This window comes from Labrus mixtus, chromosome 7 (genome assembly GCF_963584025.1).
Source record: "Labrus mixtus chromosome 7, fLabMix1.1, whole genome shotgun sequence".
NCBI lineage: Eukaryota > Metazoa > Chordata > Actinopteri > Labriformes > Labridae > Labrus > Labrus mixtus.
In genome coordinates this window covers 7,856,360-7,872,758 of record NC_083618.1, presented here as the reverse complement: position 1 = coordinate 7,872,758, position 16,399 = coordinate 7,856,360, and the positions used below count along the sequence as shown (strand labels likewise).

Sequence of the window (16,399 nt, the reverse complement as noted above, 5' to 3'; positions counted from 1 at the left end):
AAACATTTAAAATTCCTGAAGTATGAACTGACTTGAACTTTCCTGCACTACACAACTCGATTTTTTTCATTTAATTTTCTTATTTTGTTGTCATAGAAAGAGGGGGATTTATATGCAGTAGCATTTGTAAAATGGCCTATGTAATCAGTTTTAGATTTTCATAGTTTTTATGTCAACTTGATTAAGGGAAAAACTCTGATTGATGTCTGATTTCTTACACAGACCTCAGATTGTCCTCAAGCCAAGGGAAGGACACATAAAGCAGAGCTGTGAACAAGCCTTATGCTATGATATACTGTATAACCCTGAGGCACTAGTAAAAGTTTTACTGTGAAGCTATGTAGTGTTGCTGCTTTTCTTTTATAGACTATGCTGTTGGATGCTCTCTTTAACCACAGGCAGAGCAGACTTTGCTGAAGCTTCAAATTCTGATCTTAAAAAGCTGGCGTCCCCTGATAAAATTCTGTTGTCGATTAATATAGAAAAATAAAATAAAAGACAAACACCTACTATTACTATTTGTTATAGTCAAATTGATTGTCATAATCCACTGGCAAAAGAGCTGGATTTTGAAATTTCACATATTGTGCAAAATACACTTTATCATGTTTTTTCCAACACTAATATGTGTTCCTGGTCCGTCTACAAACCCCCCAGTTATGAGAAAAGTCCATCCTCTCCGTCTTTTGCCTGCTCCACTTTTTTAGAAAACGTGTGCTCAATCTGGCCGTTTCGAGATTTTCCCTTCATGACATCACAAAGGGCAGTTACCCCTCCCCCAGCTGGATGACACTCCCACAGCGGTCAGGTGGTGTTTGTTCTATCCTCCGAGTCTCCCTTCTCTCCGGAAAAACTGGGCATGATGGGAGAAAGCCCAAGCCATCCAAGTCCTTCCAGAGAGGGGGCGTGGTCAGACACAGCTCACTTGCATTTAAAGCTACAGACACAGAAACAGCCTGTTCTGAGCAGGGCTGAAATAGAGGGGTTAATAGGCATGATCAAATACAGCATCAGAGTGGATTTTTAATAAGAATCTTCAAAGACATGTTTTGGGGACTTCTGAGACTTGATTTAAATTGTTGTGAAGGAGTATATTACATGACCTTTAACAAAGAAAAAAATCTGTTATTACCTTTATTTTCTTGTTACTATGTGGAATTTTTTAAATCTCGTGAATCAATATTTTTCATTTTGACACATTTATTTTTTTTATTTTTTTTCTCTTGACCTTTTCCATTTTGTTCACAACATTTAATTACATCTTTGAGATGTGTGCCATTTCTTATTTTAGTTTCTAATGCATTGTTATTCATTCTGTCTCCACAGATGCGTTCTGATGGTAGGATTTTGAAAACAGAGCAAGGTCTACTCCTGCGCTCTCTGCAGCCCTCTGACTCTGGCATGTACCAGTGTACAGCCACCGAAAAGAACTTCAAACACACGCTGGTAAAGCTGCAGCTGGTAGTGTTGTCCAGTCGGGCTGTCAACAATGTGCTTGTGGAGGGTGTAGGAGGGCTGCCGTCTGCCCTACAGTCCTCCAGCACCCAGTGGACCCCCAGCTCAGGCCAGTACAAGGACCTGCTGACCATCCTGAGCCAGCCAGAGATGAGCCTGATCAATCAGTACTGCCAGGACTACTGGCAGTTTGGAGACCCACTGATGGGCGCCCTCAAGGCCAAAGACCTGAAGGAGCTCAAGGAGCAGAAGAAGCCCCGCAACCGCCGGCATCATGGGGAAGAGGAAGAGGACGAGGAGCAGGAGGAGTTAGAGACATGAGGAGCCCAGCTTTGTGTCATAATCATCCTCAGCCACCACCACCCCCCACCCTGTGAAAACTGGGAGAGACTCATTCAGAGTAGCAACGTGAAAATATCCACAATTCCCCAAAAAAGCAAACTGAGAAAAAAAGAGGCTTACAAACAAATCCCCACACACTTCCTCTCAAGCAGTAAGATATATGAAACACAGTATTTATTGTAGGTTGTATATAGTCTGATTCTGTGGATTTCTTTGTACTTAAAGAAAAAAACGTGCTCTTTGTGTATAGGTACCCGTGGGGCAAATATTATTGTTATAATGGATGTTGTTAATTTTATTGTTGCTGTTACTGTCATTACAAAACTCATTGTCATAGTCAAATGACCTCTGCGACTGTTAAGAATGTGTTATCAGGCATGTAAGCTGTCAGAAGCGAGCTCTGAGAAGCTCTCTATTGCAGGAAGATGAGTAGTTGACGAGAGGTGATGGGATCTCTGTTGTTTCTTCTTTACTTTGACTCGATGCCAGGACTTTTTTTTTTTTTTTTTCTGGACACTCCAGGATTGCCTGTGATGTTACCTCCATGTGGCTGCATGACAGAGACTTGATATTATGAGGGGACCATAGACACATGGTCCCATTTAAAGACGGGAAATGAGCTTTCCTCCATTGGAACCCAGACAGTAAGATGACTGTTTAAATGTATTTTGACTGGTGTAACTGGGCCTTCTAATAGAAAACTGGTGGTGCTGTCCTTTAATTTTTCTTCTCTGCCCCTCTTGATTGTGAGGTTGACGTTAAAATGTGGACATTCTCAATTGTACTCTTCATTGAGTAATATGTAGGTTCATCTGGCTATTAGACTCAAGTTTAGGGAAGACTAGATAACTGTAGTTTGAAACATTTACATCAAAGGAAAGTAAGCAACAGATCTTTTTCTATGAAACATATAAAGACATAAAACATTTTTCTTCAGATTAACCATTGTTCGAACTGAGGTTGAGGTGCAATAAACGGTCATGGTTTTGTATAAAGGGCATTATTCTTTTATTTTTAAGGGACGTTGGCCCAGGCCAAATCTAACAAGCACACAGCAAGTTGATTTCTGTAAACAAAAAATAAGGTAAAAGAGATGCCAGATCAGGCAGCAATTATTAGCTCTGAGCACACAAGGCATATTTTGCTCTTTATTCCTTTGACCTTCATATGTGGATAAATCATATTCCCCCTTTACACATCAGAGCATTGTAACAATGTTGTGACATTAACCAAAATATTGGGAAGCTGGCTTTCATTGTGTGCATGAACCTGTATTTGTACTGTAATTCTGTTAAGAAACTGTGTGGTCTTTTCTTTTTTTTTCATCTCTATGGGTGTACAGTTTGGTCTCCGAGGGACATTTTGAGTGCAGGGGAAAACCAGCAAGACAAGTGCTTTAAATATGTCTTCAATTAAAATTTCCTCTGTTAGTGGCACCACAAGATACACTTTTTCATTTTCTTTAAATACATTAGCTATGAAGAGAAATTAACTGATGTGATCATTACTGATCATGTGGAAAGTATCATTTTAAAAATACAAAAGCATGATGTCGTAGAAGACGAGTTATTAAAGGTGAGTTAGAGGTTTTTTTATTTTTTATTTTTATACCCAACTTCTCGTTCACCAACCTATACGTTCAAAAACTGATTTGTCAGGAATTAGATTTAAAAGCATTGTAAAAGAAAAAAAAAAAAAAAGAGAGATTAAAAAAACAGCTGAAACAGTTTACATTTTAAAGGCTTTCAAATCACCTTGTCTAGCATGTTCACATCCTGTATAAACCTGCTTTGAAAGCTTCTGGGAAAATGCATCCATAATTAATACAGGGGAACAACTGTCTGTCCACAGCTAATACAGGCAAAAATGCAAAGAAAGGTTGTACAATTTGTTAGTATTTTTTAAATGTGTCAGTAGTTTTGAGTGTTTTGTTTGTTTTGTATTTTTGCATCATCTTCTTTGAGGAAAAAAAAAGAAAAAACACTAAATGCACAGAGGTGATTTTATTGTTATGACTTGTGTAAATTGCTCTATCTCCCCTCTCCATTGTTGTTGCTGACTAATAAATTAAAAGCTCTATATTTTATAAGAACGGAATGCTCCCCATCCCCCCTTCATTGTGATTGGCTTGATATCTGATGTTGTCCATGTTCTGCCCAGAGCCATCTGGATCCCTGGAATAAAGTTGTAACTGTTCAAGAGACATATGTGCACATTTCTGTAAAATATATTCATTGAATTTGTGTTGTGAAAAATGAAACTTTACAAGGTAAAACATCTCCAGTCAGAAGACGCCGGAGGAGATTTTTCACTAAATTTGTGACAGAATTTTGTTACCTCTTAATAGGTATGGATTATGCTAGTCCCTTATCCCCATTGATTATTTAATTCAGAGAAAGCATTTTCAGTGCTTTAAGGTTCATTAACCCACATTTTAAGCGCTGTAGATGATCACCTGTGGGGGATTGGAATGGGTTCTTAATCTATGGACATTTCTCAAGTTTACCTGAGGCAGAGTCTCGGCATCTCAAAATAACCATAAACTATCAGCTACAGAACTGTGACACTTTCATTTTTACATGAAAAATAGTCCTATTCATTTAAATCTAAGAAAACTTACTTTTACGTTGTTGTCCTACAGATAGGGGTAAATTGATTGCATAATAAATGATCGGGAATGTGTAATGGAAGTTCATGAAAGTAAGTCTAGCTCACAGCACTGCAGGGAAACAATTGTTGTCTGGTCAGAAGAGAGCGCTTCAGTCAAGCCCATCAGGGTTTCTACACCTCATTAAATCCCTGACGGCTGAGCTGACCCCTGATCACCCAAGTGACTCACATTCTCCTACAACAATCTAGGTCAGCTGCAAAGTGGCAGAGAAGAACAAAAGAAGGGTAGGAAAAAAATCCATTGGATAAGAGCAGAAGGGAGGTACTTATAGGATAAGAATGTTAGAAGATAAGGTTAGGGGGTTTAAGTCCAGTTTATCTGGATCTGCATAAAAAATAAATAAAATAAATAAATACTTGATAATACTTATTGATACATCAGATGAAACCAATCAGTTCACTTCTTCTATCTTTAAGCGTGCAAAAGACTGCATGACCTGAATGACCATTTCCTGCTCCTGAACAAACCAAACTGAAGTTTCTGTGATTGGCCAGTGGCATCATCTTTGTATTCAGGATACCGGAAAGATGGGCTATTGATCAGGATATGTCCTTTAACGCCTAATTGCAAAGCTAATGCTTTCCCCTATAACATTGCAATATCAACCCTGTAGAGCACTGCACTTGCAGAATGCAGGCTTACTTTTAGTGACTAAAAGTCTTCAGTATGAGAGGAAGTACAGTAACGTGTAGGTTGCAGCTTTCACTGCACAGTAGCAGCAGGTGGTTGGGCTTGACATTAGGGGAGTGGACTAAAACAAGCTCCAAAACACACCAGAAGCCAAAAATGGTTGATGGTTAGGCTTCACCCCAACCTGTAAAAAACATATATGCTACAGAAACATTGAAAACAGAAAGGGAAGCAGACACAGTCTCTGCTTAAAATAATTTAAAAGTTTATGGGCTGGTGCAACCTCTTATTACACTCAGCTCCTGTATTTTCCTCTCTCTATATTATTTATTTATGTTGATGTCAATTTAATGCGTTTTACTTACACTGCATCTCCACTAGGGTTTTTGCTTGTCTTGAAGGATCCTGTATAAAGTTGTTGCACATCTGCTAGTGGCCCTCTGCTTCAAATCTTATTATCAATTATCCTTTTGTCATCATCATTGTCATTATAATTGCTGATAAAAGACATTTCCTACTGTTATCAAAGGCATTTATTCACATATTGAATTGAATGTATTAATTGAATGTATTTATTTGACAGGGATGATGCAACATAACACAGCTCCATACACAGCATGAAACTGATTTGTTGCACATGTTATAGCTATTGAGTCCTTATTATCTGTTGTTATTTTTGTCTGTCTGTTTGATCCATATGTTTCTTTCTTTCTTTCAATTCTCCCCCCCCTATTCCACTGTCTCTGCCCCACCTGTTGCTGGCCATCGCTGTTCACCAGGTTTCTATTTGTACGTAAGAATCCTTGCCAAAAGCTTGCTCATGGTGAAATATTGTTGAATGGACTCTATCTATATGTAGCCCTTTTCTAGCCTTTTACACTCAAAGCACTTTTACCCTACATGACACTTTCACACAATTCACACTCCATTCACACACAGATGGCAGAGGGATTAGCTCATCTTAATTATACATTAAGATGCATACATACACCATTCATAGATTTATGTTTATGCCATTGGAAGCAGTTTGGTGCTCAGTATCTTTGGCCCAAGCACACTTCAACGTGTGGTCTGCAAAGAGTGGGGATAAGAACACCAACTTTCCAATTGGGCGACGACCGACTGTGCCATAGCTGTGCCACGTTGTAAATAACATTACAGAGTTAAAAGAGTTCACATGCTCTTAGATTAAAGATAGCCTATCAGTTCTGAGATTCCTTTTGATGTTATTTCAGTGCTGTTAAAGGAAAAAGGAAAAAATGATTGCTTGATTAATTGTCAGACTCGTAACTCAGTCAAATTAAAACCAAACACAAAGGTTTTATAAAAGCATTGCTACCCCACTCTTGGCTGTTTGATGATAAGATGTCGTATTTTCATTAAGGGAAACTATCCATAAATCATTAAAAAAAAAAAATCTTATTATTATGTTATTTGTTTCTAATACATATTGTTTTTCTTCTATATGAAAAGTATTCCAGGTGACAGGATTGATTTTCTCATCATTGTAGCAGAGATTAAGTATTTATTTTATTTTTTTAAATGGACAAAAAGAGAGCTCGAAAGAGAGGTTAGCAGCGTGCAGGAACTTGGCCAACCACAAAGTGATGTGGACGAGCCCCTCGAGTTGTCTCTTTTTTCTATTTCTCCAGTTCTCTATTCTGACTATCTGGAAACAAAATATCTCCCTTGTGCTTAAAAAGAGAATTTACAAATTGAGAAACTACCATCAGAAATGTTTTACAGAATTGTATGATGCAACACACTTAGCACCCTCAAACCAAAAAAATGTAAAAGGTATCCATATCAGCTTAACTCTATTATCGATCAATTCATCAGTCAATGTTTATTTGTAAAGTGCAAATACATTTCAAATGTTATCTCAAGACACTAAGAGCAGGTCTAGACTGTACTCTTTGTTATATTTAAAATATCACCCCTGCTGGTTCATAATACATACAATTTTAATATAATACACACAGGCAATCGTTAAAAACATGTTGGATTCTTCTTTTGTTTAATTGCATGAATAAATTAAAAGAAAATCTGTTCATTATTCATTCTGTTTTGTTTTTCTTGTCTTTGACCCTTGTTTTGGGGATCCAAAAATATGCTCTCTTTGTAAAATGTATGACACAAAGGCCATCTGACAATGATACCTTTTTCTGCTCAATTTAGTCCTGATGACATAATTGGAAACCTATATGAGAGCATGTCTGGAGAGACCATTTTCTCCAGCGTTAGTTTGTTTCTGAAAAGCGCAGACAATAGGTCAAATGGTCTGGACAACATCACAGGGCATATAGGCCTACCAGGCTCAGATGGCATCTCGTCCCCTTTTCATCCCTCCACATAGACAGATCTCTGTTCTCTTTGGTTATCAGATCTATTCCAAGGAGCAGCAGAGTCGGGACGGGGGTTTCATGAATAGAGGACAACAATATTCAAGGTCAGCCTCCCACGCTGTAACTGTTCACATTATGTCTGTATCATCTCGGCATCACTTCAAATCCATCCACCTCCGCCTCTGAATCAGAAACTGGCTCTAAACCAAGAGGCTGATCCACATTTTAGAAATTCTAAACTACCCACAACCAATGTTAACCTATCATAATCTGATCAGACAGTTCTGTAGCCCATTCTTCACAACACAGTGGAACATTATCTCCAGAGTGGCATATCACATGACATAAAGCCATGTCATTGGCATCACTAACATCATTATATTCACTTTTTCAAAGGGGAATCCAACTCTGTCTTATCGTTGCGTCTGATCTGGTGCTGGGTGACTCAGAAGCGGTGGTGGCTTTCTGTGACTATCTGCTCCGTCTCTCTCACAGCCTGACACTTACTGCATTGTTGGAGTAGAAGTGGAAAGCTTGGCATGCAATGAAACTTGTTCTGTGTTCATAGGCTTATTTCTTTAGATCAACAGACTCAACCACGTTAACAAACTAAACTCAGTCCACATAAAGCATGATGGGCTATTAATTGATTTGGCTTGGCCTGGCCTGGCCTGGGACTTTCCACAAGCTGGGTTAAACAGTTCAGCCCCTAAAGTAGCTGGATATTTCATTTGGTGTATCACATTATATTCTGCTCTTGATAAACTCCCAGTTCTCACATTGTCAGTCCTCATCATGCTCTTGCTATGTGCAGATGAGATTCTGGGGCATGTGGAATAGTCATTGTCGTCCCGCAGAGTCTTCCAAAGCAATGCAGTGAAAAAGAGTAAGCAACACTGCTCTCTGCTGCTCCTACATGCTTCAACAGGAGTCCTGTTTAAAGCTGCATAACATAACATAACCAGCAGATGGCAGGATGCAGCAGCGTCTGTTTGTACTGAATAGACAGTGAGCATGTCTATTTGAAGTGTGCAATATAAAAAAGGCCCATAAGAATATTATTTTTGATAGTTTGTACTATGTTATATAGCCTACTAGTTTGCTCAATAGAGCAATAATGCTCTGAAATGTAGAAACTCTAAATCCAATGTACGTCAAAATACAGAATTATTTTGAGCAAAATAAAGTTTATGAATTTAAACTGAATCCTAAAAATGTGTGAGTAATATTTTATTGTTGTGACTTGTTGAATTTGGTATTTTTGGTATTTGATTCCAAATATAAGGGATGGGCCTATTTTGAAAGGGTCACAAGATACTTTTGAGGGTCATATTTTGTAGTTCTAGAAACAACAAAAACAATATATTGTTACTCAGATACTTGAATATATATGATGTACACAAAGATAACTTCACCTCTTTGGATAAAAGTATAAAGCAACCTTCTGAGAAGTTAAGACAAAAAGAAGTCTCTTTGGTCAAACTGCTCACAGCTCAGATATTTAAAAAATGTTAACAGTGGCCTTAATTATTTGTTAGTAAGCCAATAGTATGATTAGGAGCTGCTCACTTAATGTCAAATATTGCTTCTTGTTTTATGTGTGAAACCATAAATCTATATTGTAGCTGCCAAGATAGCTAACAAATAAATGCAGTGGAGAGAGATTAGAGTTTGTCACTTCATAATATGAAGAGAAAACGAAGATTTGAGCAAATATTTTGATGACTTTTAACTAGAAATAGATTCAATTCACAAAATGTAATGTTTAATATGTTTAACTTCACTTATATAGGCCCATTTTTATATTATGCAGGTAAACCTCAGTTAGCAACATGATTGAAAAACATTTAAGCAAAATAAAAATAACCAAAAAAACATATTAGTATGTATTTATCTAATGTAACTCAGGAGATATCCAGCAAGTATCATCATTATCAAATTCCATGAAATCTGGTATTTGGTATACAGTATATCCGATATGTATTTAAAAAACCTTTGTATAGTAGTATATAATAATACATTGTTCCTAATATTAACCTCACTGACAAGCAAGTCTCATAATATAACACTTAATTACAGTAGATTGATTTTGCCATTGATACCCCCTCCCAAATATTGGTAGAGCTCTGTTTAAAACGGCTGCTGACATTGATTGAAGTTTATTACTGAAGGCTTTGCAACATTGTAGGGTTGTGTTTGACCTCACTGGCAAGCAGTAAGCTGAGGCAGCAAAGCCATACAGGGAGTTATTGAGATTGATTGCTTTATAATGTCTTCATGCCAACAAAATCAATACAACACATCACATCCATCCATCACCATCATATTTCTTCACCTTTAGTCATCATCTTGATCTAAGGCCTGATAGAGTTACCTCAAAGATGGAAACATCAATGGAGTGTAAGAATGTAAGAAAACGCAATCCACACTCTGCTGTAACTGTTATAGTATGTATATTTAAGTTCAGTTTCGCCCAGAGGTAGCCTAGTTTGGTATTCAATGTTATATTCACGTTTCCTCTTAGCAAGGACTGACTCTGATTGATAGCCATTCATCTCTATGTTGCTGGAAGTGAAAAACAAAAAAGCTGACACTTATCTCACCCTACCTTTTGCAAAGAAGTCACCTAATAGCACAGAGACAGATATAGGATCCCCCAGAGCCCCGAGAATGTACAGATGGCTGTTATACGTTGTGACATGTGCATGAAAAGAGAAACTCTCCCAGGAGGAACACATTGAATCTCCCAGAGGACCCTAAAAAGCGAGTTCCCTTCGTTATTATCCAGACGCCAAATAGCACTGCAGGGATTTTTTCAGGATGGGTGCTAAGCGTGTGCTAATGGAGAGTGTGTAACACAGATGCTCAGCTTCATGTTCGGGTGGAAGCAGAGTGTTATGACACAGTCGATTTCTCTATCCTCCACATGTATAATGTAATTTTTGTGTCTGACATTGACATAGATAAATGATGAGGATCAAAGATGACTAAATGAATGAATTAGAATTTTAATACCACCAAAGTCATCAACTCATTCAAGGAGTACAGTACAGAGCTCACAAATGCAAGACAGGACCTACAGGTGACCACTGGTCCTGGCGAACATCACATCTACAAATACACCTTTAAGTGCATGGCAAAATGAACAGACATGAAATACTAAATACAGTGAGGAATGTACTGGAAAAAAACATTGCTTTATATTGTGTAACAGTATTGAAAGAGTATTTATTTGCCATCTAAACAAAGAGAACTGACTACATGAAATAATCTATTCACACAAAAAACTTCATAGTCTTTTGTTTTAGCCTGTGCTTAAAATCTATATCATCTAAATATTTTTCTAAAACATTGTGTGTGTGTGTGTGTGTACCAATCTACTTTTAGCACAAATTAAAAAGAGATACATATATAAACAAAGGACTCTGACACCATATAGTCAAACTTGAGATTCTTAGAATTATAAACTTGGTTAGTTTTGTCCATAGCCCCTTTTATTTAAAATGCACACTTTCAAACAAATTCACAGGTGCTCACGGTAAATATTCCTGACAACAGATTGGGACAAAACTAGCATAACAATGTACTTCTGACATACCATATTACTGTTTCATCAAATAATTGTGTTAACAACATGGCTGCTGCCTCCATGTGAGCAAGGAATCAAAGCCCATGGCTGAACGTGAGCTAACATATGAAACCATGTGGGCACTCACAGGCCAAAGTAGCAAAATGGTCTTATCTATACGCCCCCACACACTTATCTGACAGCAGCCACGTGTTGTTTAAGTGGCCCAGATGGGCCTGACAGCTGGCAAGGACTACAGACTTCCACTTAGGTACATGTACTGTTTTTGAGAGGACACCAGGTATCACAGTTTCTGCAGCCAGTCAAATATTGCTCAATTTCCTCTAGAGTGATTACAGAGAGAACTTCCTCTGTTGCTCTTTATTCATGCTCGAGGGGACCAGTGGCAGGAAGGGATAGATTGTTATTACTGTTTATTAGAAATCTATGGAATAAAAAAAAATGAAAAAGTTTAGAAGAAAGCAAACGAAAACATGGAAATATAAAATAACTCTAAATTATAACAAAAGTTTAAAAAATTGTCAAATGCTCGGAACATTGTTGTCAGTAGAATAAATGTCAGCAAGGCTGAGTTGATGAGGAGGACTCTAGTTACCACAAAGTCAAAATTATACAAGTCTTCCCTTGAAAGCCGCATGTGGTCAGTTAATGCACATTTTGTTTTAAAAAAACAACTAAATATTAAGACAAATGTGGCATTTAGGTCAATATCATATCACAGAGGCCATGGTTAAACCACAGCAAACGCAAGTAGACTAAGCATTTCAACTAAAAAAAACAGTTTCTGTCACGCGATGGATAAAGATGTCATGGACTGCCGTCTCTATAAAAGGAAAGCTACAAATTAATTTAGATGCATAGAACTGCTATGTACTGTAATCAACATTTTTTTTTTTATCATATTGACAGCAGGGGCCCTTAATGAACAAGTAGCAATAAACAGCATAATGTGCAGTGTGCTTTTGAAAAGTCCACATTGTTTGTGGCAAGAGGTGAGCATGAGTTGTGGTCTATGTTAAGAAGAAGTTGGTAGAAGGGCATCTTTATCCACCAAGTGTTTGTAAATGTAGGATGAAGAGCAGAAAGTGAAAATGCATGCTGTTTTGGCTACTTCTACAAAGGTCTCTATATACAGAGTCTTTACACATATAGCTATGAGGTGCTTTCCTGAGCAGGAACTTAGCAAAGGGACATAATGTTTGTGTGTGTGCTTATGTGCGAAGCTGCCTCGTTCACAAATACAGTACTGGGCATTATAACTCCCAGTCACCAGTCTGTTTAACACAAAATAACTGGTAAGTGTCGACGATATCAGTGTATAAAGATAACCTAATCCCTCCTGTGACAGAAATATGTGATCTTCTCAATGTGTGAGGAGGACGAGCACTTGCTGAGTGTTGGAGTTCAAGGTCAAAATATCTCAAGCTAAACTTTCTACTCATTCAAAGAACACATTCTCTATTTGCAAGCGAGGGAGGGAGAAGTTACTTAAATAAAATTTTCAGCACATTTAAGTCTTCCTTGAATCCTCTCATCGGTAAGAGAAGTATAAGAAAGAAAGACTTTTTCTGAAATTCCCTGTTTGACAGCAAATCTGTTTTTGCCCCTAAAACTCAAGTGTTCAAGGACACGAGTGGTTTATATTATCCAACATAAAATACCGGAGGGTCAGTGAAAAAAGATACAATACATTTTGAAAGAAAGTCAATGTAACACAGCACTCAGGAAAGGTAGCAAACAGCCTCCATGAGATGATACTAATGCTGCAAGTGAGAGAGAAGCGGAGTCAGTGTCACCATGCTAGCAGCTAATGTACAGTGTGCAGGAGTTGGTGGGGACTTCAGAGGTCACACAGGGGAGGGTGGGAGGGGGTCCTAACCCTGCTCGTCCCCAGCCTCAGGGTCTGCCTGAAGAGCAGCCAAAGCTTCTCCATTACAACGTGATGATGGCTCGCCCTCCTGTGGAGGCGGGCTTGGCTGCTGAGGCTCAGCAGATGACGCTGCTTCCCCGGCTCCGGCCTCCTGGGCCGGTTGGCTTATCTCGGCTGCAGCAGGGGGCTCTGTGACGTCAGCTGGTGCTCCGTCAGGTGCTGCCACAGAAGTAGGTGCTGAGGGCTCTGTGCCTGTCTGGGGAGCTGTCGTGGCTGCTGGGGCAGCGGCCTCTTGGCTGTTTGTCTTTGACTCAGGTACTCTCAGTCTCTTCATGATGGTGGTGACCCGAACCGCTTTCTGTAGGAGAACGAAAGAACAATGTGAACTCAGAAAGGTTCTGTATCCTGAAGACTGGCTAAGAGAACATCAACTCTCGAAGGACTGCCATAACTGTTATACAATACTGCAACACTACACTTCTCTGTACAATGACTGTACAAGTCCTGTTGAGCTTTGTGAAAACAAATAACAAAACAACTTACCTTCCATTTAGCCCTGGCAAAGTTCTTCTCTATTTGTGCGCACACATTTTCCTTAATGTTCTTATCAGAAGCTGCACCGCCAGAGATCCTGTTGTACAAAATAGGAACATAACGTAACTCCACATAAGCCTGATGTTTCCCCTATCTTTGCATGCCACAGGCGGCTGCAAACTGAATTTATTGTTCACTTTTTGACTGGCAATCTTTCGCAGGACAGTTTAACCTTTGAGGAATTTTTTAAAGCCACGCTTAAAGTGTGGCTAACAACATTGGCTATAGATGCTGCTGTAACTTGCGAGCTGAAATGTAATGATTATTACGCACAGAGAAGTGATTTACCTTTAACAAGATAACCATGAAATGACACAATGTGTGTTTTTGTCACATGTCAAGAAGGAAAAAACAGTCTGCTCTTTATCTGATCACAATACAGTCTGAACACATCTCCATGGATTTAGCTATTTACACAAGCAAAGCTCTGCTGCCTACCATTCATGATTAATAGCCTCCTGGGCTGTCAGCCTCTGGTCCTGATCCACCTCCATCAGACGAGAAACCAGACTCTTTGCTGTCAGTAAAGAATCACACAGAATAAAATCAACAAAAGGGGGTTTTGTTCTCTTGGATGGAAACATACTGTAAACATGCCATGTGGTTTTTTGTTAGGTTTAAGCAAATGGTTTTATAATTCATTTCACATTCACACACTGATGGCAGAGGCTGCTACATGAAGTGCCCAACTGCCCATCAGTATTATTCAATTCACAAGCATTTAAACGCCGCTGGCATAGCAGCGAGACAAACTTTGGGTTCAGTGTCTTGCCAAAGGATTGGGGTCAAAACCCAGACTAAAGACTATCGACTCTACACTGGCTCACTGGCTGTGGCTCACAGAAGCTCAGAAGGGGAAAATATTCTCTTGAATTTGAAATATTTACCTAGTAAGCTGTCATTCTCTGACAGTGTTAGTACCTGAATCAGAGATTTCATCCCAATATGGAGAGTCAAATTCATAATCGCCTGCCAGGATCTTTCGGAACAGGTTCTTGTCATGGTTTTCATAATCATCGTCATCAGTTTCATCATAGAAAGGAGGGTTGCCTGACAGCCTAACATAGAAAAGGAAGAAGAGAATGAACAAGTCAAAAACAATCTGCAACCTTTTTACAGACAGCAATAAAGACTTCAGATGAGGTGTACGGGTTAGCATCACAACTTACAGAATGTACATGATGACACCCGTTGCCCAGCAGTCCACCGGTTTGCCATAGCGCTGTCTGCCAACCACTTCTGGAGCTGCACACAAGACAGACCTTTTATCAAAATCTCTACCAGTTTAAAAGCGACACCAGACAGCCAAAACACTTTCTCCACTGATGTGCCTTTTTTTAATGTTGAGAATATTTATATTCTCACCCAAGTACTCTGGTGTTCCACAGGGGTCCTTTATAAGTCCATTCTCCAACTTGGCAAGATGGAAGTCACTGATGACTATCTTAGAGTTCTTCAGGCGATTGTAATAAACCAAGTTCTCCAACTTAAAAAAGAAAACAATGACAGCTTCCAATGAATAATTCAAGTTCATCATTTTCACAGTTCATCATTTAGTGAGAACTAAGACGGTCGAATTTCAGTTCTGAGATCATTCTAATTATTTTTGACAGAAAGAAAATGAGGAGTCTTAAAACATCTAAAAGTTCAATTAACTTGTGCAGATTAAAATGGAAAAAAATCAAGTGTGAAACAGTCTGATTTATTTCTATGACTTTATTATGACTGGACATCAACTAAGTGCTATGATCAATTTTGATGTATTTCCATTTAAGAAATAAATGAGTTTTTATTCCTTCAGAAAGTTCCACACATGTTTATGGAGATGTAACAAGACAGGCTCAAGAAATCCACACAATGATCCGGGAGTTTTTTCCATATGGATTTGTAGCATTTAGCAGTAATGACCCCTGTCTCAAGAAATGGTCACTGATGGAGTCTAGAGGTAAGTGAGTGGAGATGAGACAACTAGCACTCACAGTTAATATTAGCCAACATCAGACATTGGTCATTTTTAAATGGTTTTAACAAGTCTTTAGATTTTGAGTTACCCTTGTAACCTGTATCTTTGTCTTTATTATTTCACTGAAACCAATTAAAGGTCATTTTTGATAGACATTTACAAAATCTAATCACAGAATGACCTTAATATATCATTAGACATTAAGGAAACATGCTATGTTGAAGTGCTGGCTTTTCTAGCCAGTATCCTCCTTCTAAGTTAAAGAAGCATGATGGTTTGTTTTTGATTTGACCAGAGAAGTAAGCGACACCTCCACACAGACATTTTGCCGCTCCTCACTAGGTTTGCCTGGCAAACCGATACAGGTGTTGCAGTAATGAAAACAGACAAGTGAACTGGTTCTTCCCATCCTAAAAAGCCTTTTTCTGATAAGCTTCAAGACCAGAAACGTTGTAAAAATAGAATAAATGATGGAGATGCTTTTTAAAATGGAGAGAGTTTAGAATGCAGAAAGGTTTCGGGACTAATGCAGAGCTGATTAAACACTGAAGCTTCAATTTCTGCGACATAGCAACCTAGCAAGCATGTCCACTCTTGGGAGGAGGGGGCGGGGGGAGACAGCTCTCTCCGATGTTTTGAATTTGGGCTGCAGTAACCATTGTCACACATGTCATGTTTGTGCTTGTGTTTATTTCGGGCCTATGTGTGTGAGAAGCATGTCTCTCAATAACAGAGTGTAAACCAGAATTTTCCGAAAAAAATAATAGAGTATATAAAAAAACAAGAGATTTTGTCTGACATAGTTACAGTAACTGAGGAGGGCATGGCTTGACAAAGGGTCAATCACGTGGCCATGCTTGCTGCTGCACATGTGGCGCACATGGATATGGGGTAGGATTATAAATAGTACATAACATTATATCAAAGGTCCGTCAACAAC

At 38.6% G+C, this 16,399-nt stretch overlaps 2 protein-coding genes across 5 annotated transcripts in view; one reads left to right on the top strand and one right to left on the bottom strand.

Moving 5' to 3' along the window:
• sema3fb (sema domain, immunoglobulin domain (Ig), short basic domain, secreted, (semaphorin) 3Fb) overlaps positions 1-4,000 on the top strand; it is a 56,528-nt gene extending 52,528 nt beyond the window's left edge. For all 4 annotated transcript variants that reach the window (XM_061042493.1, XM_061042492.1, XM_061042491.1 and 1 more), the window contains one exon: positions 1,327-4,000. In XM_061042493.1, the coding sequence (XP_060898476.1) occupies positions 1,327-1,776 (450 nt within the window). In that variant the 3' untranslated portion in view covers positions 1,777-4,000. The remainder of the gene's footprint in view (positions 1-1,326) is intronic.
• A 6,435-nt stretch (positions 4,001-10,435) lies between these two features.
• The window catches only part of LOC132977722 (caM kinase-like vesicle-associated protein), a 39,398-nt gene continuing 33,434 nt past the window's right edge, over positions 10,436-16,399 (bottom strand). The window contains exons 6-11 of the mRNA XM_061042527.1: positions 14,862-14,982; positions 14,666-14,741; positions 14,418-14,554; positions 13,935-14,013; positions 13,446-13,533; positions 10,436-13,260 (exon numbers count right to left, since the gene is read on the bottom strand). Coding sequence (XP_060898510.1) covers positions 12,907-13,260; positions 13,446-13,533; positions 13,935-14,013; positions 14,418-14,554; positions 14,666-14,741; positions 14,862-14,982 — 855 coding nt within the window. The 3' untranslated portion in view covers positions 10,436-12,906. The remainder of the gene's footprint in view (positions 13,261-13,445; positions 13,534-13,934; positions 14,014-14,417; positions 14,555-14,665; positions 14,742-14,861; positions 14,983-16,399) is intronic.